Below are 21,694 nucleotides of genomic sequence, written 5' to 3'. Positions count from 1 at the left end.
AGTACCAATCTGGTTTCCGGTACGGATCACGTAGTGACAGGGGATCGAGTAGTGACAAGGACAACGACTGAACTACACGCCTGGATTTGAGCAGCCATTGAACGGATACATGCCACGTGACAAGATCATAAGTCAAACCGCGGTGTGAAAAATGTATTGCACTTTTTTGACAAATTGTATAGTGGCAGGCCTTCAACGTGTACTTACACATCTGGCATTCTTGATGGTTGTTATAGCTGTAGTGGTCAAATTAGTTCGCTCATTTGACTTACCCCAATCTATGACTTTAGGCCGAGGAGCGCCCCCTGAAGGCGAATATTATATAAATATACACGCACACGCACGAACGCAGCTTTTCTAGTTAATTTAGTTCTGTCATCCCTGGCAACCGAGTAATCAAAGTGAATGGAGTTACTAGACCAGATTGGGCAAAAGTTAGTGCTAGAATAACAGTGCGTTGGCCATCGTCTGCTCCTTTTTTAAAGGATTTTCCAGCAAAGTGGTTAGAACATAAATTTGGAGGCAGAAACCTATATTTCTTATTTTAAACATACCTGACAGTAATCGTTTTGGCAAGAATATTTTTCAGCGTGGGCAAAAAAAAGAAAACATGTTAGCACTAAGCTAGCTGGTGCTAATATCAGGCTAGTATGTGGTGAATGAGATACACGGATACACAGTGATGGTTAAACTGATGTAAACCGACGGACTATGAGCTCTTCGGAGTCTAAAATCCACTTAATCACCACACACGAAGACTATATTCATTTTTGATCAACTGTTTGGAAACTTCGGAACTAGCCCGTAAAACCAAGGTAATTCAAAAATGCTAGTTAGCCAAAATTCAGCTGTTATACTTAATTTAGAATATTAGCTTCAGTCCATTATTAAACAAACTATAGGTGTTCACAGCAGGATAAATATGTGCTGTAGTCTGCCGAATGGTTAATGTTACCGTGTCAAGAAACGTTTGTTGTCATATTTTTCTCAGCGATATTTGATGTGCCTGTCAGCCAAGGCTCTCTCAATTCTGACTAGCTTCTTGTCTAATTTGTATTATTAATATGGTTCATTACAAATTTGTCAAGGTTCCATCAACAATGTGTTTATCGCATTTATGTAATTACTTTGGGTCTTGATTAGTTTATGTTTTACAAGCTGTATCCAATATCCACAAGCTAGGAAAACTATTCCACAGCTAACTATTAACATATAGTAAGACCAGGACTTCCAGGATATATTAGTCAGCACATTTTACATAGAACAGTTATTTTGAATTTGTTTTGCAATAACATTCTTATTTCCAAAGGTGCAAACACCGGTGACCGGTTACTAAGAGTAACAAAATATTAGGGGAAATTTGAGCACTGCAATTCTCAAGTACACTGTTTTCTGGATCAAACAGACAGTATCATAATTAAAAGACTGAAGAAAGCTTTAAAAAGAGTAAGAGACTAGCTTATAGCTTGTTTCACATCTTAGTTCATAATACTGCAAACAGTGTTTTAAAAAGTTAGATTTTTGTATTTGAAAGGCTACATGTAAGAGTATTAAGTACCTTGACCTTGTGTACACAGGGGTCAGGCAAATTTCACTGTAATAATATAGGTTACAAACTAATATTGTACAACATTTGTCTCTCAAAAGTATAGCTTGCCATTGCGTAATTTTATAGTGGCTTTAACTTTGTCCTTGTAATAATTCTCCTAGTGTCTTTAACTATTCAAAACATAGATGAAGCAACTGATAGGGTCCAGACACTGGAATGTGTGTCTGTCAAAACCTATGCACTGTGACTCATTTAAGTTCCTCTGTGCGGGTAGGCTCTTGCATGCAACCTCAGTACAAAGTAGACAACCAGAGAACCTGCACGACTGGTTGCTGACAAGTCTCAACAGTAGCTCAAAGCTTTTGTTATCGGTCCATTTACTGTGTATTAGTTAACGTAAAGCCTATTCATATATATGGTAGGCTTGGTGTTTTCCCAAGCTCCCCTTTGTGGTACGGTAACAACTAAAATGTCTTGTTGAATAAAATTGAATTGTCTTTGTTATGGGTTAGTCACAGCATAATGTTACCACTAGGCTGGGTAATCCTCTTGTCAGGATCCAAGGATTACTAACACAGTCTGTTTGGTGGTGGTCGCCATCCTCCGCATGACCAGATACTCCCATATCTGTTATCAATGTCTCCCTTAATGAGAAGAACCAAGGACTTTACCTTATCCAACTAATGAGCCCCCTTCCCCTGTGTGCTTCATCTTGTTTAATGCATGTTGACGGTATGGAACCAGTACACAGATTACCCATGAATTGTGAACTCTAATTCTGCACATTCAGATGTTTTACACACCTTGACTGGGAATGTACACCCTTTACCACATGAAACACTATCCACAGTCACTCAGCACTTTATAAGGAAGACAGTACACCTATATTTTCATGCAATTATCAATCAGCCAATCGTGCAACAGCAGTGCAATGCATAAAATCATTCAGATGTCAGGTCAGGAGCTTCAGTTAATGTGATTTAGACCATGGGATGATTGTTGGTGCCAGATGGGCTGGTTTGAGTATTTCTGTAACAGCTGATCTCTGGGATTTTCACGCACAACAGTCTCTAGAATTCACTCAGAATGGTGCCAAAATCAAAAAACATCCAGTGAGCAGAAGTTCTGTGGACGGAAAAGCCTTGTTGATGAGGGAGGTCAATAGAGAATGGCCAGACTTGTTTAAGCTGACAGAAAGGCTACAGTAACTCAGATAACCACTCTTTGTAACTGTAGTGAGCAGAATAGCATATCAGAATACACAACACACTGAATCTTGAGGCGGATTGGCTACAACAGCAGAAGAACACATTGAGCACTTTATTAGGACTGTAGTGTGCCTAATAAAGAGCTGAGTGAATGTATCTTGGCCTTTGTGTGGACAGGTTATGGTTTAACTTGTTTGCTCATGCAAATAGGTAATAGAAAATGTTTCTTGTCAATGTTTTTATTTCAATGACAGTGACCGCAACTGTACAACTGTAGAAAGTCACTATTCACAGTCAGCCATGAATAATTTAATCCATGAATTAAAGTGTCCAATAACAGGGTGGTTACTGAGATAATATTAGTTGTGTTTGGCTGGTTATGTGATACAAGATGGCAGTCACCGTGAGGAGACCCTCTCAGTGTAGAATAAAGCAGGTTTTATAAGGTTACTCATATGATTAGGGATTTCATGTAATTTAAGTGTACATGATTTTAGACATACGTTTCAAAATTACTCTTAATTTCTTTGGGAGTAATTATTGAATGCACCTTTAAATCCTAGTTGGAATGTGCACATTATGTCTTCAGAGGTGATATATTCATATGCACTTTTCTTTGTTTTATTTTCTTTAATGCATCATTATTTTTGGCCATCTGATCAGATTTAAGGGCATTTGATTGTAAGCTTTGTTACAAAAAAGTATTTTGGTTTGTCTTCATCTAATAGTCATACCATCTTTTCACTGAAGCTTTCTTTGTTGGGTTATCTTATCTTTTAAAGGAAACAAGCAAGCAGAGCCTTAATGGATTTATCACCACTCATACTGTGTAGACTAAATATGCCACTGACCTGTAATTGCTGACGGCATGATTTGCGTCTGACTGACTCAAAAAGATAAAGGTCATGTAGTGGGAAGTGGTGAATTAATAAAAAGCTGAATAGCGAAAGAGACATGCATGTGCCAGCTAGCTAAAACAATAGTTAATTGGCCACTTCAGTTGCAGATTCTCTACATATTTGCATATATATTCTCTACATATATTTGCTTTTTCCTTTGGAGAGTGTCTTTATGCACAGCATTTGAAGTATAGAATTCATTTTTGAGGATTTGAGCCAAATTATAAATATGTCATTCAGCTAATAATTTGAAATATCATACTTTGCATATAGACTGTCAAAAACGCCCTTAAATTGGATAAAACTTGGGATCATTATGATGACGGTCTTGTTTTGATATAGCAGGTTGACATTCTATTACAATTAATAACTTCCCATTTCTTTTCTCTGAAGAGTGGCAATGTCACGTGATGGATGGTTATGAGTTTTAGCGGCCAGACAGGAAAACCATGGAACAGGTTGAGCAACCTACCTCAGAAATTAAATGTGACAGCCCTGTAGCCCAAAACCATGTGACATTGACAGGAATTATGGAGGGCCAACCCTCTCCACGGCCAGACTTGAACTCTGCACACGCACAGATTCTTGAAGTCACAACATGGATAGCTGCACAGGAGGATGAGTCTGCATCCTCTGATTGTGGAGGTATGTCAGATCTGCAGGAGCTGGGCTCGGTAGCAGCTGAGGAGGGCAGTGAGACATCTGATGCTACAGGAAAAGAGGCCTCACCTGGCAGCAAGGGATCATGGGGGGTGAATCTACAGAATGGAGATGGAGCAGAGAAGGAGAGTTCTCAAAAGAAAGGCAATGCTCCCATAACAGCTCAGACTTTTTCAGGTAAAAAGTATTAAAATGTGCTTCGGCATATCAGAGCCAGTAGAAGTATGATGTGCCGTTTGTGGCATTATTCTGACTTTCTCACATGCACGCAGTAGTTCTACTTCTCATCTTCACACACAAAGCTATTGCATCTACTTGGCTGGGCTTTATCGGGTGATGGCATTAGCCTATCCTCTGTGTTTATTCTTAATATACACCTACATATATATACCTACCTATATATAATATAGAAATAGTTTCTATTAGGAATGCATTCGTAGAAAATTTGTGTTCCAATACCGTTTATTTTCAACACCATCTGCTGATACTAATAGTTCTGTGGTTCTGCTTTTTATGCTACCATCTTTCAATTAACTGATACTTAATTACACAACTTCATAAGAAATTTTTATAACTATTCTATGTCACTAGGCTTCTGGGTAAACAGTCATAGTATAAACAAAATATTGAAACAAAAAGCACATTATTAACTCACATTAACATTCTTGGCTCGCATTATCTCAATTCTGAATGGCCTCCTTTTATGTTCACATTAAATTGCCAAGATTTCTTAACTCGCATTAACAATTCTGAATGATGAAGTAGCCCCCACTTTAGCTTTAACAAACTCATCATATTCCTTGCTGTGTCAAGTTTTTAGGTGAGAAGTCACAATAGTTTTAACAGTAGTTCCACCTCGTAAAATTGTATCGTTGTTGTCATTGGCAACTTATTCAAATTAATTCCATAGAAGAGACATTTTCTTTCACACACAACAAGAGTTGTGGACTAAGTATTTTCCATGCCTTTTTACAGGAAATAATCAGCCTTGATTATCAGCTGTTTTTAAACAGATGTCTGATAGTTTTTATCAGCTGATACAGATGTTTGGACAATACATTGGTGCATGTCTAGTTCCAAACATACACAACTACAAACAAATTATTGGACATAAGCCAGTAATAAAAGTGCTATCATTCTTATTGGAGACTTTGGTAAAAGTGGTATCTGTCTCTGTTTCTTTCACAGATCCATTACAGGTTCCCTCCCTCTCATTGTCTGACCAGTTACAGCTGGGTCGGGACGACCCCAGCAGTTTGGGACTGAATGTTGAATGCCGCATTTGTGGAGATAAAGCCTCTGGATTTCATTATGGAGTTCATGCTTGTGAAGGCTGCAAGGTAATTTTGCTGAGCTTGCAAAGCTTTTTCCTCAATCAGACATTCACATAGCGGCCACATACCACTGTAGGCTAAGAACCAGTTTATTCATTTTCAACCTTTTTTAACTTTGTAAGACCCGGACTAGATTGCTTTGTGAATTTTCCATTTCCCTTTATGATTTGTAAATAGAAGGACATTAATACCATGAACACGAAGCAATTTCTATGAAAAGAAAATATTTAGCCTAAAAAATTATGACCTTGTAACACTCTTCTCCACGGAGGGAAGGAAAACACAGGAAAACAGGCTTCAACCTCACCGGTAAGCTTTTAATTAGTGCTCTTTCAGCAGTTTACAGTTTCACAATTAGCTAAACATAATAAATTACTCAGGCTTGGTCCGACTCTCTCTGTGCTGGAGGTTCTGTGCCTGCTTTTATGCCGCTCTCCCCATGCTCACTGAAATTAAAGCCAGGTGTTAGACATAATTTAGCTTAGGTGCAAGCGCCCTTACTGCTTCCTCTCCCGGACGGGCGCTTGACCACTTCCTCTCCCGGACGGGCGCTTGATCCCTCTGTCTGAAGTGTCCATCTGCAATAAGAAAGGGAGAGAGAATTTAGGTGCATGTAAAAGCGGCCCCCCACAAAGTGTGGCTTTAACCTGCGTAAACGCCTTTTGGCACTGCTCCGACCATTGGACCGGGTCTGGAGCCCCCTTTTTAGTGAGGTCAGTCAGCGGGCTGGTGTCGTCTGAATAATTAGGTACAAACCTCCTATAATAGCCAGCCAGCCCCAGGAACTGCCTCACCCCCTTTTTGGTCTTAGGTCTTGGGCAAGTCGCAATCTCCGCAGTCTTGTCAATTCGGGGACGCACCCGGCCATGACCCAAGTGGAACCCCAGATACCGTACCTCCACACGCCAGACATAATTTAGCTCAGGTGCAAGCGCCCTTACCGCTTCTTCTCCCGGACGGGCGCTTGACCACGCCCCTGCTGCCACAGTCCTCATATGAGCACAGTGGGTCTGTGTTTTGGAATTTTCAATACCAAGCTATAGAAAATCAGCTTAGTGTATAAAATGTTTTATTACACTTTTTTTCTTTTCTTTGGCGACACAATTTTAATGTTCTCACAACATTGTCAAACAAACAAGTAGTAGCCAGTGCTGTTGCATTTGAAAACCCCCAAATTATCTTAAATTGTGAATCCAAGTAATTGTTAGTATAGTCCAGTGGCTGGAATCAAAATTAACTTAATCAATTCTGAATCTATGTTCTGTGCAACATAGTACAATGACTGCCAATCACGTTGTTCGGTACAAAATGTCTTCTGCAGCCTGAAATAGAATTTCGTTCTAACCTGATGTCTGGAGTTAATGCACTTGGCTGCATAGGAAATCTATAGGCAGCTGTGTTGCTCCCAAATCTGTTAATGGCTTAACCTACAGCATTTTAAATAAATGACTGATCTCAGAATAAGGCAGCATTTTTCAGCTTTCAGACTCAGCCTTTGATTACCAATGACGATCACGCCCACTGACATCATCATTAACAGTGTGCTGTTTGTGATAAATCATTAAAATTTTCAAATCAGCACATCAGATTAAACTACATAATACATAATGTAAAAATTTAATTAGGTTTCTTACCAGATGCACTTTTGTTTGGTCTGCTCACAGAAGCATTTCACTGAAATTTGCACCATCTTGTTTTGCCATGTGACATCATGCTTTGATAATTTAACCCTTAAATGAAAGCCTAGAGTCTCCTGATATGAGGTCAATCTGTTGAAACTAATTTAAATTATGTATAGGGTATACAGAAAAGCCCATAATTAAATGTCCTCATATGAGGATGCTGGGTTGCACAAGGTTAAATACAAATGAAATCACTGGAGTTCCTAATGCTTGAAGTTGCATTTCTGAGATGAAATAATTCAGCAATCTATGAGCATGTGGGCCTTGCTCTGTTCCAGTTTCTTTTACAAAAATTTGTTTTAAAGGGATTTTTTCGACGTACCATTCGTATGAAGCTGGAGTACGAGCGGTGTGAGCGTGCCTGTAAAGTCCATAAAAAAAACCGGAACAAATGTCAGTACTGTCGTTTCCAGAAGTGCCTGGCACTTGGCATGTCCCACGATGGTGAGCAGCCCACAAACATGCAAACACAATATAAAACATTCATGAACGGCAGCTTAGAATTTTACCACTCACTTTGCAAGCACTAAAATGCGAGGTCTTCATATGCGACCATAAATTGCTGCTTGCATTTTGAATGTGCATTGGGTTGCATTGTTGCACAAAATAAACTGAGCTTGTTTTTATTTCTTTCCCTTAGCAATCAGGTACGGACGTATGCCAGAAGCAGAGAAGAAAAAGCTAGTGGCAGGGCTCCTCGCTGGGGAGAACCTGCAAAGCTCTGGGGGGGGTGACCTCAAATCCCTGGCCAAGCATGTCAACACGGCCTACCTGAAGAACCTCAACATGACTAAGAAGAAAGCACGGAGCATTTTGACGGGCAAGACGAGCTGCACAGCGGTATGCATTAGGTTTTTAATGAGATGCCCCAGACAATTTCAGTTTTATCATTTTTTGCAGCTTGGTTAAGTTCAGTGGTGCATTGTTTAACTAGGTTGCTTTTACAGCTTTTACAGTTTTACAATGTAATATCAGTTTGCAAAAGCACTTTCCTTGGCAGCAAGGGTCACCGTTTTTTTATTGCATATCTTTGGATGCCATACCTAGTCAAATAAAAACCTGTTGTGTTTTCATGATTGATCTGTAGATTTTTCAATCCTTTATTAATCAGATTCTCATTTTATCATCAGCCATTTGTGATCCATGATATGGACTCACTATGGCAGGCAGAAAATGGGCTGGTCTGGAACCAGCTTAATGGAGCGCCACCAAACAAGGAGATTGGGGTACATGTCTTCTACCGCTGCCAGTGCACAACAGTGGAAACTGTACGAGAACTCACAGAGTTTGCCAAAAACATCCCTGGCTTTGTGGATCTCTTTCTTAATGATCAGGTGAGATACATCCGGGTATCCTGTGACTTCTCCCAAAATTGGTAACCATCGCTGAACCCTTGATAAACATTGGTGCTATTTGCCAAATTAAACTTGTGGTCTGAATTTTGTAATCAATAAACTGTTTTATATTTTTGTAAATAGAGGTCAAATTATATTGTATTTTGCAGATAACGATAACTAGTGGTGGAAAAGGCTGATTAATCCAATTAATGAGCCAATCGTTTTTTTTTTTATATATATATTTATAGAATGATCAAAGATTCTTTGTCATTCTTTACTATGATGGGCATTTACATTGAGGCTACAAGAGTCCAAAATTAAAGAAATCCCAAAAGCAGTTTATTATTCATTCTAATAATAACCAGAATTAACTTGTTCAAAATTAAGATTTAGTGCATAACGGGGGACTTTTAACTTTAAACAAGCCTGAAATACACTGGGGACTTTTATTTAAAAAATGACAGATACTTGGCTCCGTTAAAATGCTCTACACTGTATGTAAATGTTTAAAAAATTAAGCTTTTTGTAGCCGACAGTATATATCACCAGATGAAGAGTTTTTCACTTTTGTTTCACTTTTAATTGACTATCACAATTCCAGTGGTTCAGAACTTTACATACACAAGACAAGTTAACTGTGCCTTTAAGCAGCTTAGAAAATTCCAGAAAATTATGTCAAGCCTCTAGGCAATTAACCAATTAGATTCTGATAGGAGGTGTACCTGTGGATGTATTTTAAGGCCTACCTTCAAACTCAGTGCCTCTTTGCTTGACATCATGGGAAAATAAATAGAAATCAAGACCTTAGACAAAAAAAATTGTGGACCTCCACAAGTCTGGTTCATACTTGGGAACAATTTCCAAACGCATAAAGTTACCACATTAATCTGTAACAATATTACGCAAGTATGAACACCATGGGAACATGCAGCCATCATACCACTCAGGAAGGAGATGCATTCTGTATCCTAGAGATGAACGTAGTTTGGTGGGAAAAGTGCAAATCAATCCCAGAACAACAGCAAAGGACATTGTGAAGATCCTGGAGGAAACAGGTAGACATGTATCTATATCCACAGTAAAACAAGTCCTATATCGACATGAGCTGAAAGGCTGCTCAGCAAGGAAGAAGCCACAGCTCCAGAACTACCATAAAAAAGCCAGACTACAGTTTGCAAGTGTACATGGGGACAAAGATCTTACTTTTTGGAGAAATGTCCTCTGGTCAGATGAAACATAAATTTAACTGTTTGGCCATAGTGGCCATCGTTAGGTGGAAAAAGGGTATTGCTTGCAAGCCAAAGATCACTATCCCATCTGTGAAGCATGGGGGTGGCAGCATTATGTTGTGGGGGTGCTTTGCTGCAGGAGGGACTGGTGCACTTCACAAAAGAGATGGCATCATGAGGAAGGAGTATTATGTGGATATATTGAAGCAACATCTCAAGACATCAGCCAGGGAGTTAAATCAGTCGCAAATGGGTCTTCCAAATGGACAATGACCCCAAGTATACCTCCAAATGTTTGGCAAAATGGCCTAAGGACAACAAAGTCAAGGTATTGGAGTGGCCATCACAAAGCCCTGACCTCAGTCCGATAGAAAATGTGTGGGCAGAAATGAAAAAGTGTGTGCAAGCAAGGAAGCCTACAAACCTGACTCAGTTACACCAGTTCTGTCTGGAGGAATGGGACAAAATTCCAGCAACTTATTGTGAGAAGCTTGTGGAAGGCTACCTTAAAAGTTTGACCCAAGTTAAACAATTTAAAGGCAATGCTACCAAATACTAACAAAATGTATGGAAACTTCTGACCCACTGGGAATGTGATGAAAGAGATAAAACTCTCTACTATTATTCTGACATTTCACATTCTTAAAATAAATTAGTGATCCTAACTGACCTTAGACAGGGAATGTTTTCTACTATCAAATGTCAGAAATTGTGAAAAACAGAGTTTAAATGTTGGCTAAGGTGTATGTACATTTAGTCATTTAGCAGACGCTTTTATCCAAAGTGACTTACAAATAAGACCCATAGCAAGCAATTTGTCATACAAAGTTTAACAACATCTACAGTATAGGACTACCACGTTCTCACAGTGGCTGGAGTAGTAAAGATGTTAGCACAGACAAGGAAAGTTTTTGTTTTGTTTTGTACATTTAAGTGCATCTTAAGTGGAGTGGTAAGTACAATTAATGTGGGTTGGTAAAGTGCTCATGGACACAGATGTGTTTTCAGCTGGTTCTTGAATGTTGAGGTAACAGCAGATCGTATGGAGTTTGGAAGTTCATTCCACCACAGAGGAGCCAAGAAAGTGAACGATCGTGAAATAGACTTTGAGCCTCTGTGTGATGGGACCACCAGAAGTTGCTCATTCATAGACTGCATAGAGCAAGTTGGAGCATAGACCTGAAGAAGTGAATTAAAGTAAGAGGATGAGGTTCCTTTGGCTGTCCTGAAAGCCAGAGTCAAAGTCTTGAATTTGATGAGGGCAGCTATAGGTAGCAGTGGAGTGAAATCAAGAGTGGGCTGACATGAGCCCTTTGCCCTTTTGACATCAGCCGATTGAAGGCCAGATGCGCTGCTGCATTCTGGACCATCTGCAGTGGCTTAATTGTGTTAGCTGGAAGGCCAGCCAAGAGAGCATTTCAGTAGTCCAGTCTTGAAATGACCAGAGCTTGGACCAGGAGCTGTTTAGCATATTCAGACAGGAAAGATCTGATTTTCTTGATGATGTAAAGCACGAATCTGCAAGACTGGGTGGTTGATGAGATGTGTGCAGTGAAATTAAGCTTGTCATCTACCACCACTCCCAGGTTCCAGGCTGTTCTGGTTGGTGTTAGATTAGTTGAACCAAGATGAAAAGTGAGGTTGTGGTCAACAGATGGGTTGGCTGAGATAATGAGGAGTTCTGTCTTGGCAAGGTTGAGCTGAAGGTGTCGTTCCTTCATACAGGCCAAAGTGTCCAAGAGGCAGGCAGAGATAAGAGCTGAGACAGTAGGGTTGACCATCAGGTCCATCAGGCTGGAATGACAGGTATGTAAAATCTGAGTGTGTGTGTGTGTGTGTGTGTGTGTGTGTGTGTGTGTGTGTATAATTTCACCAAATGAGGTTTATTTATGAGGGAAAACTATTGGCATACAGTATATTTTTGCTGATAACTGATAGTTCCAAAAAGCAACTATCACCACAGATTAATCGGAAAAACTGATATAGCCGTCTATCTGTAGTTGTAAATGCTTTGTTGTGTTTAGATTAAGGAAAAGTAGTGACTGCTTACATTGTTGGCTCCTTTGAATCAATGTTTTAACTAAGTCGCTTTTTTTTTTTTAGTAAAATTTTAGTAATCGATTAGGTATTGACACACATTCTCTTCATTTCTCAGGTAACGCTGTTAAAATATGGAGTTCATGAGGCCATATTTGCAATGCTCCCATCTCTCATGAATAAAGATGGGCTGCTTGTGGCCAATGGGAAGGGCTTTGTGACGAGAGAGTTCCTGCGTAGTCTGCGCAAACCTTTCAATGAGATCATGGAGCCCAAGTTTGAGTTTGCGGTCAAATTCAATGCTCTGGAGCTCGATGACAGTGACCTTGCTCTGTTTGTGGCAGCCATCATACTGTGTGGAGGTAAGGACTTGGGTCTTTGAGGCCACATCCACAATAAACTTTTTCTTTTGGAAACACATACATTTTGCTAAGTTTAGGCCATGGTGTTTTTGTCCATTGAAATCTGAGCTTTTCACAAAATGCTCTCCCAAGTGGGTACATTTGAAAACGTTGTCTTTATGTTGTAGTGTGGACAGGGAAAATGGAGGTATTTGAAAACTATGCAAGTTTGTTGTCATGTTATCCATTCAACAAAAAACAATCAAGCTGGTGGCCCATAATGTTGTGCTTGCTGCCTACAATGATAGGGTTGTTAAAGATAAATGTTACTTACAACCTTCACATTGCATTTCCTTAAAGGCGATGGGAAGTTTTCGCGGAATTGCTTTCCAGCGGCAGAACACGAGGTCAACTGCGTTTCAGACCGTACATGGAAATGATGCGGGGCTACGCTTCTAACCCATTTTTTATTTTATTTTTCTCGCATTTGCAGTAAGGAGATTTAAGTGTTGTCAGAGGTTTCTGTGTGGATGAGCAGCTTTTGAAAAATGGCAGTGTGGACAGAGCATTTCTTAAAGGAAAACACATTTTTCAAATGTATCTGTATAAATTTGGACAGAATCTGAGAAACTCTGTTGGACCTGATTTTTTTTTGGTATATCCTTATTGTTATTCATACAATATATATCTACAAAAGAATCTGACTTTGTTTTTGGTTTGTTTTGAAAATAAAACAAACAAGATGAAAACCTTTTACTAAGTACTCATTTACCAAAACAACAGGAAAACATTTGTAGTTTTGTTTATACTATTTTAAATACTGAGGATTGTCTCTCTTTGCTCTAGACCGTCCTGGACTGATGAACGTGACACAGGTAGAGCAGATCCAGGATAGAATCTTGCAAGCTCTGGACCAGCATCTTCAGGTGCACCACTCTGACTCTACTCATCTCTTTCCCAAACTACTTCAGAAGATGGCTGACCTAAGACAACTGGTCACAGAGAATGCCCAACTTGTTCAATTGATCAAAAAAACTGAATCTGAGACCTCCCTCCACCCGCTTTTACAAGAGATCTACAAAGACATGTACTGAATTTAAGACTTAAGTTGCGCTTTCATTGACTTGACAGGAGTATGCACTCCAGAATTCACTCCTGAATGGAGAGAATGCACATATCTAAATGGTGCTGGTGGTGCCATGGGATTTTTTTTTAATGAATTTTGTAAAGGACTTTTACAAATATTGAGTTTGATTACTGACTTTTTCTGAGATTGTGAGAAGCGTTTTTTTATTTAAACTCAAATCTGTTCTTATATACAGGACATTAGACAGTTATCATCTAGTTATCATTTACTACTACTGTCATCATGTTGTTCCTCATTTGCTTGATGAGGGTTAACACCTTTTTGAAGTGGTCTTTTTCAGCATAATTTTGTTTTGAAAGTACTTTTAAGTGATATATAGTATGTTTGTTTTTTCCCCCGGACAGAGCACAAAGCAGCTCAGAATACCACATATGGATGTGTTTTGTGTTTGTGGGGCTTTTATTTTTGTGATTCTTTTACTTCCCATCTTGATTCTGTTTGATTAGGCACTTTTACTGAAGTAAAAGGTATTCTCCACACAAAACTTCACAGCAGACAGGTATATTATTTTGGAATTGTGTTACTTTGTTGAGGATGTTGTGTTCAGTGTCAGCTGCTATAAATATATATTGGTATTGAAAATAAGGACAAATCTGTTTATTAATTTACTTTAGTCATCATGCAGACTTTAACTCTTCCTTTGACATAAACCTTTAACAGTGTGAAAACACCATCTTTCCAGTTTTATGGAAGGAAATGTTGGCTCACTTTGTTCGTAATATACATGTAACAGTTATGATGTGCTGAGCCATTTTTTATGCATTAGTAATGATGCTTTTATTAAAGCATTCTGTCAGTTATAAGCTTAAGGTTGAATTTCCTGAATTAAGACATGACATCACTTATATTTCATTGTCTATTTGATAAACAGCTATATTAAGTATGTCTCCCATTAATATATTGAAATTTCACTCCTTAGGGGTTTTTAGTGGGCAAGTGGACAATTAGAAAATATTGATTGAATATGTTTTGCGATTTATGGTCAAACTTGTTACTGTGAAAGAGACATGAAATTACAACTAGCATACTGTACTAAAGCTTATTCCCATGCCATCCTGGACATGTTTTATTATCATAATTGCATCTTAGTAAAAAATCCACCAATGTATTTCTAACTTTCCAGTCTATGCCATCTCAGAGGTCAAGATGCACAGGTGTTATAAGTTGTTTAAAATTTGTATGGATCGTAGTAAAAAAATTCCAGACACTATACAGTATTGTGTGATTTATAAAAAGCTTCACACATGCCAATTTTTCACAAGCGTTTTGCAGTCATATCAATGGGAATGTTCATCCAAAAATGAAAATTCTCCCATCCCAGATGTGTATGACTTTCTTCTGCTGTAATACATCTCAGATATTTTTAGAAGAGTAAAAAGTTATTTGATAAGTGCGGGTGAAAAACAGATCAACATTTAAGTCCTTTTATTTAACCGTAAATCTCAAAATGTGAAAGTGGAGATTTATAGTAAAAAAGGATTTAAATGTTGATCAGTTTCAGGGGCGGAGCCAGGAGTTTTTCAAAAGGGTGGCCAGGTAGGGGCAAGTGATCAGTCTATGGTGGCACAGAAATGTTGCCATACAATGACATCCGGGATGGAGAGGTTTTTGGCGACCTTGTTGTGCGCACATTTTAAGTTTATTACATTTGACCAAAATATGACTAAAACAGTGATTATGAGTGGGATGGCCAGGCTTTGGTCCATGGTGGCCACAGCCACCCCTGGCCACCCCCTAGCTCCACCACTGATCTGTTTCTCACCCACGCTTATCCTATCGCTTATAAAGACATTGATTAAACCACTTGTGTCTAATGGATTACTTTTATGTGGCTTTTATGTGATTTTTGGAGCTTCAAAGTTTTGGTCACCATTCACTTGCATTGTAAGGACCAACAGACCTGAGATATTCATCTAAAAATCCTTGTTTGTGTTCTGCAGAAGAAAGAAAGTCATACACATTTGAGATGGCATGAGGGTGAGTAAATGAGAGAATTTTCATTTTTGGGTGAACTTTACCTTTAGATTGTTATAAGTCAAGTCATTTGATTTGCATAGAACTTTTCACAACACACATCGTTTCAAAGCAGCTTCTATTATGCTGGAGTTTTCATTGAGCAGTTTAAATGAAAACTTGATGGAAAATTATGCTTTCAAAATTCTGTGACTTTTAGAATTAAACAAACCAAATTAAAAGAGAACATTTGGTAATTATATAGATAGGCCCATATATGATTAATTATTTAACATTAAATGAAATTAATACATATAAAATACTATTTTATACGAACAATCCTGGATATATATATATATTTAATGTTGCCATTAAAAACAGAAATGCATCACAGGTCAAAATGGGGAGGCCCCGCCCAACAGTTATAAAAGTGTGCGTGTCATTAGGCCATTCATCAGGCAAAGGGACAAGGAGCAAGATGGAGAAGGACGCACAGTCCTACAAAGTCTTAGGCGACAACAGTGCGGTATGTAGGTGGGTATGCTCATCAGCTGTTTACATATGCAGATTAGTGGTATGGACTGTTGCAATGCCACTAGGCAAACAATTTTGCCAATAATGTATTAATTAAACGAAATCAAGGTCTGGCAACATTTGTGCTAGTTTTCTATAGATGCCATGCTTTGAAGTCTGTTTTTCATTCGAAACGTAGAAGTTTCCCACGGGCGTCCCTGGTTGGTCAGCACGCGCTCAGCGTGACGTGGGACTCCTTCGCTCTCTCAAACAGTCTTATCCGTTTACTCGCTCCGCCAGCCAAATAAAAAACAGTTTTTAGAGTCTTTATAAGATGGATCGGTATAGCAGACCGTATAGACGATCGAGAAAAGGCGGCTTGAATGTGGAAAGGGAAATCTGCTGGTATTTTATGCTTTTTATTGGATCAGAAGTTTGTTTTGAACTCCGATCATCTGTTTTAAAGAGTGACTTTTCCTGCTTCGTTTCTCGCGCAGATGTTTACATCCGGTTATGACACGAAGTCGTTCTAGTTTTAGTAGAGAGACCAGTGCAGTTACAAACTTCATGGCTTTAAATGCGAACTTTTATCGCAGATTCGTGGGGGAAAATACCGTGGCAAAATTTCTTAACTTATGAATGTCTAAAGTCTTACGGTTTCCGTGTATCGCTGTCGTCAATAACAACACGGACGGGTCCCTTTTGGGCTCAACTTCTGTTTTATCATATGTATTTTAATCCGAAATTTGATTTAATCGGAGGTTTAACATCAAGTTGTAACCTTTTCGAGAACATGTGAAATGCCTTGTTCCTGTGCTGCATTTAACAACAAATGTTATGTAATTGGCTTGTTACTGTGTTTGCAGGCAGTTCATCAATGGATGTTGCCGCTATGGTCAAAGCTGTTACTATCTGCATGAGTTTCCTGCAGTACAACCATTCCAGGTTCAGTGCAGGTACTTCCAGAAAGGTGGTTGCTGGTTTGGGGATCGTTGCAGGTAAAGAGCCAGCTGGTTTTAAGTTCAAGCAGTGGTTGGTCAAATGATGTTGAATTTTGTTAATGTGCTCCTCTTTCAAATTGCAGGTATCTCCATGTTCCTCAAGGAGCTGAAGGGCCTTCAGAGAGCAGCAGGCGTGGTTCAGCACCTGCAGTGTACCCCCCTCCTTTGGCAGGCCGTGCTATGGCAGACCGTCGGGGATCTGAACCCTCTCTTCCAGCTCAAGGGGCATATAGTCTGAATCGGAGAGGTTCTGAACCCCTGGTCACAAGTGTGAGCATGCTACAGCAGAATTTCGAACACTTAACCACAGGCATTGCAGAAGAGGAAGAGTTTGGAATTGATGATGCACCTCCCCAGCATGGTATAATAATTTTTACTTTATTTTTATTAGAAGTTGGCAACAAAGATTTGTTTACCCCATTTTCTCTTTCCTCAGGTGCGTTAAGGCATATGCAACAAAACAACGCTACCTACTCCAATCCTTTACGCAATGGTAGTTCAGCAAGCTTTCTGCCTGGTGCAGCACCTGCGAAAGTCCATAAAGTAACCATGTCTAAATCTGAAACTAAGGTCTGTAAATGTATTGAAAATCACAGGCATTTCAATAGCTGCTATACATTGATTTTGGGTCTCAATGGCCATGGTTTAAGTCATGTTATTGGATTATAGGCAACCGGTCTGACAGTGAGACCGGATCAGGGTGGTGCTGCCGTTTTGACTGAGCAGCAAAACTCTGGGAGCTTTGACCAAAGCAAAGATGTGGTCTGTGGCATCTGCATGGACAAGATTTCTGAGAAATCCACTGCTCAGGAGCGCCGTTATGGCATCCTACCCAACTGTAATCATCCCTTCTGTATTAGCTGCATCGTTACCTGGCGAAAGACAAAAGACTTCCAGGAGGATGTCATTAAGTGAGTTTTGTCCATGTTTTATTTTTTTCCCTATTTCCTTGTGCTTGAGTGTAATTTTTGTTTTATTTTTTCAAAAAAACAGGGGCTGTCCACAGTGCAGAGTAAAGTCCTCCTTTTACATTCCCAGCAAGCACTGGGTCTGTGATGGGGAGGAAAAGGCATCACTGATAGCCTCTTTCAAAGCGAAGAGCAGGTTAGAATGGTTTATTTGTGGGTTTAGGTCTTATACAGTTTATTTGGCTTTTTAAATTTAACTATGAAATTCTTTGTTCTTTAGTAAATTAAAGTGCACATTCTTCATGCGTCATGGATGCTGCCCCTTTAAGTCAGAGTGTATCTACAGTCATGATGGGCCCCCCATCACACACCGTAGCAGGCGCTCTGCACCAAGGGTAACACTTGTCCACACACTTTTGACCATTCTTTCTTCGTATATCCCATGTTTGTAAGCTGTGCATAATACACTTATTGACCACTTTATTAGGAACACCTGGTACAATTACTTATTCATGTGATTATCTAATCAGCCAATCATGTGGCTGCAGTGCTTTCCAAAATCATGTAGATATGGGTCAGGAGCTTCAGTTAATGTTCACATCTACCATCAGAATGGGGAATAATGTGATTTAATCTGTGGCATTATTGTTGGTAATGGATGGACTGGTTTTTAGTATTTCTCTAACTGCTGATCTCCTGGGATTTTCACGCCCAACAGTCTCTATAGTTTACTCCGAATGGTGCCAAAAACAAAACGCATTGTTGATGAGAGAGGTCAATGGTGAATGGCCAGACTGATTTGCGCTGACTGAAATGCTACTGTAACTATTCTGTACACACACGTGTGTGTGTGTGTGTGTGTGTGTGTGTGTGTGTGTGTGTGTGTGATTTAGTTTTAGATAAGTCATTTGAATAGGATAACTGTTTGTTACTTGCCCAACACTGCTTATCTTTTCAGAACACTGTTGAGGTGCTGGAGGATTTGGACATTGATGGCATACAACTTTGGAGTTACATTTTTGCCCTAACTCTGTTGGATGACGAAGATGAAGACCTTCTGGATTTTCTTGACTAAAGTCCTTCTTGAGCCATGTGTATATATCAGCTTATCAATCTTGAATGAGCTTTGATTATTTTCTGCACTGAAATCGAATTGTCCCTTTATAGGGTTGGCTCGATTTTAGCTACCCCTCCATGTATGGCTAATTATTTAGCCGTGTAGACTTGTTGTGTGAGTGAAAGTATTTTGCCTTATGTTTGTGAAAGAGATTGAAAAATAAGTTTTGAACATTCAGATCTCCGTAAATTGCATCTGAATCTTCAGGTATAGGTGGGATTTGGACCAGAGCAAGAAAAAAAGGCACAAGTTGATACATTGCATGGTTCACTTATTTCAGCTAGCTTTTTTCACTTATTGATCATCTAATGTTTCCAATTGTGCTGCTTCCTGATTGTTGGACCCTCTTGTCTGATACCTTTATATGAACTCTGATTTTAATTATTTGTTACTTGTGCCTAGTTTATCTTGTGTCAGTATTCAGCCAAACACTAAATGTGCAACCTGTCAGCAGGCTTTTGATATACTGTTCTCTTTAGCAGTGTTAACAGGTGTTAGTTGGACTTGATGCCATATTTTATTACTTTTAGTACGTTTGTATTCACTTAAAGAGAGGTGAAAATAAAAAATGTTCCACTGTTTACCCCTCTTGGTCCCTGTTTTATAAAGTGTGCTACAGTGTAAGTTATGTTATTCATGAAGAGGAGTATTTTATAAGGGTTGGTTTGCATACCAGTTGTCTACAAACCTGCTGGCATGGTGCATTTGATTCATGATAACATGATCTCTGAATCATACATTTAACTGATATGGCAAGTCACCTGACTTATTGACCATCAGTTCAAATCTTCATTCTGCTCTAAACCTGTAGGAGTCTCTAATGGTCAAGTGTTTGTGTAACGCTACAAAGAACTGAATCGCAAAATGTAACTTGTACACTTGTCTGAGTTTTCAACAGTGTTTGAAAATATTGCTTGCCATATATTTATAAATTCATATTTTGTTTTATTTTTTTTGGAATAACAACATCGTTGAGGTTTTCTCTCGACGGTCTTCTGTCAAATAACTGACCCAAATGCTCTTGCTCTAAACAACTGATGGATCTAATATCCACGTTGCACCGATTTGACAGACGATCGTCGTGGTTGCTGTTTCACGTTCTGCTCTCAGGGGCTTCCGGTACGAGCAATGCACAGACGTTCTAGATTTCACTCTCAGTCCTGTGTGAATGCGGATGCTCTAGTTTCGTTTGTAGACTGTTAAAAACGCAAAGCTGCTGGTAACTGATATGTAGACTGAATCACAAGAGAATAGTAGTATATACAAATTATTAATTTTTTTGAGAAGAAAATAATCATCCCATTAATTTTTGTTTCACCAATACTCTGGGTGGTATGGATGTAACCACACCATGAATGGCTAAAATTGTTGAATGGCTTTTTAAAAGGTGCACTTAAAAAAAAAAGCACGTGAAGGTAATTCATAATACTCCAGTGGTTTAATCCATGTCTTCTGAAGCAATCCAGTCGGTTTTGGCTGAGAACAGACTTTTTCACTGTATACCTTGTGATTGCAGTCTCCAGGCATGATCATAATTTCAAGCTCGATTACACTTTGTAGCACAATCCAGCACTCTGCGTATGTGCCAATCACTAGGAAGTGTAATCGAGCTTAAAATTCTGATCATGCCTGGAGACTGCAATCACAAGGTGTACAGTGAAAAAGTCTGTCTCAGCCAAAACCGACTGGATTGCTTCAGGAGACCTTGGTTAAAACCACAGGAGGTTTATGGATTACTTTTATGCTGCTTTTTGGCGCTTCAAAGTTTTGGTACCATTCACTTGCATTGTAGGAACCTAGAGCGTGGAGAGATTTTTCTTAAAATCTTTGTGTTCTGCAGAAGAAAGTCATGTACATCTAGGAAGGCATAGTAAATGATATGAGAATTTTTATTTTTGGGTGAACATTCCCTTTAATCTCAGTAACCGTCCCGTTATTGGACACCTTCACTCATGGATTAAAATTATCTTGACTGATTTTGGATTATAGTAAATTTCTTCAATGGCATCAGTCACTGAAAATTATAAAGTTTGAATGATGCTACATCCACACCCCAAGGTGTCAGTGTACATTCAAGATGACTTCCATATTGACCTGCACAATATAAAACCAAAGATTACTGAGTGCACCATATAAAGATATGTCCATTGTAGAGGGCACCTCTACTTCAAATAATTCCTTGCTTTTGTTTTACAGGAAACCTATGGTGTGCCTGTTTTCTGAGGACTTCAAAAGAAATCTGCTCTGCTTTCTGCATCTTATTCACTCTGGGCATCCCAGAGACAGTATTATCCAGCTGCTTCAATGTCTGACTCAGAACCATAGGGAAAATTAGTGGGTTTGTGCCTTAAACAAACAGCTCCATAGAGACATTAAGGGCACTTGGAAAGACACCCTTCTCACTTCAAAATGTACAGAGAAATTAAAGAGTCTCTGTGAGAGATTTCAGTATACTAATGCAAAGGGAAGATGGGCGTCTTGTTTCGAGGAGCTTAGAAAAGAGGGTCAGCAGGCTGATAATCAAACTGTTTTCTCAGTTCTTTCTCAGACAAGAAAAAAAGTGAGAGCATGGATCATGATGAACATGATCCGTCGGAAGTTTACATACACTTAGGTTGAAGTCATTAAAATGTCACGGTTACATGTGTGACATTTTAATGACATAACCTCGGTTTAATGATGATAACCTCGGTTCCCTGAGATGAAGGGAACGAGACATTGCGTTTATTATTGCATATGGTGAACAGAATTCCATCACGCCACACTACATAACAAAACC

General features: G+C 39.1%; 2 protein-coding genes across 4 annotated transcripts; both read left to right on the top strand.

Moving 5' to 3' along the window:
- Positions 1-67: 67 nt before the first annotated feature.
- Positions 68-14,621, top strand: LOC127621245 (peroxisome proliferator-activated receptor delta-like). Of its 2 annotated transcripts, none has more exons than XM_052094756.1 (8): positions 68-153; positions 4,050-4,493; positions 5,505-5,656; positions 7,638-7,776; positions 7,973-8,172; positions 8,463-8,666; positions 12,054-12,297; positions 13,123-14,621. In XM_052094756.1, exons 2-8 carry the CDS (start codon positions 4,106-4,108, stop codon positions 13,368-13,370), a joined length of 1,575 nt encoding a protein of 524 aa, XP_051950716.1. In that variant the 5' UTR covers positions 68-153; positions 4,050-4,105; the 3' UTR covers positions 13,371-14,621. The 2 variants fall into 2 exon arrangements, with proteins under 2 accessions (XP_051950716.1, XP_051950713.1); XM_052094753.1 differs by lacking the exon at positions 68-153 and adding an exon at positions 389-815.
- Positions 14,622-15,845: 1,224 nt separating this feature from the next.
- mkrn4 (makorin, ring finger protein, 4) lies at positions 15,846-19,498 on the top strand. 2 transcript variants are annotated; one of them, XM_052094758.1, is made up of 8 exons: positions 15,846-15,910; positions 16,756-16,887; positions 16,974-17,251; positions 17,327-17,460; positions 17,560-17,801; positions 17,884-17,994; positions 18,079-18,193; positions 18,757-19,498. In XM_052094758.1, the coding sequence occupies exons 1-8, from the start codon at positions 15,855-15,857 to the stop codon at positions 18,871-18,873; spliced, it is 1,185 nt and encodes a 394-aa protein (XP_051950718.1). In that variant the 5' UTR covers positions 15,846-15,854; the 3' UTR covers positions 18,874-19,498. The 2 variants fall into 2 exon arrangements, with proteins under 2 accessions (XP_051950718.1, XP_051950717.1); XM_052094757.1 differs by lacking the exon at positions 15,846-15,910 and adding an exon at positions 16,139-16,294.
- The last annotated feature ends 2,196 nt before the right edge of the window (positions 19,499-21,694 follow it).

The sequence above is a fragment of the Xyrauchen texanus genome, chromosome 27, assembly GCF_025860055.1.
Source record: "Xyrauchen texanus isolate HMW12.3.18 chromosome 27, RBS_HiC_50CHRs, whole genome shotgun sequence".
NCBI lineage: Eukaryota > Metazoa > Chordata > Actinopteri > Cypriniformes > Catostomidae > Xyrauchen > Xyrauchen texanus.
This window is presented reverse-complemented; position numbering and strand designations above follow the sequence as displayed.

Bases quoted from the DNA above. Each gene is read 5' to 3' on its own strand.
- LOC127621245 (XM_052094756.1), top strand. From the start codon at position 4,106: ATGGAACAGGTTGAGCAACCTACCTCAGAAATTAAATGTGACAGCCCT. The intron at 4,494-5,504 runs GTAAAAAGTATT...TTTCTTTCACAG, and splicing joins AACAGCTCAGACTTTTTCAG to ATCCATTACAGGTTCCCTCC. The intron at 5,657-7,637 runs GTAATTTTGCTG...TTTGTTTTAAAG, and splicing joins ATGCTTGTGAAGGCTGCAAG to GGATTTTTTCGACGTACCAT.
- mkrn4 (XM_052094757.1), top strand. From the start codon at position 16,224: ATGGATCGGTATAGCAGACCGTATAGACGATCGAGAAAAGGCGGCTTG. The intron at 16,295-16,755 runs GTATTTTATGCT...CTGTGTTTGCAG, and splicing joins GTGGAAAGGGAAATCTGCTG to GCAGTTCATCAATGGATGTT. The intron at 17,995-18,078 runs GTTAGAATGGTT...TTTGTTCTTTAG, and splicing joins TCTTTCAAAGCGAAGAGCAG to TAAATTAAAGTGCACATTCT.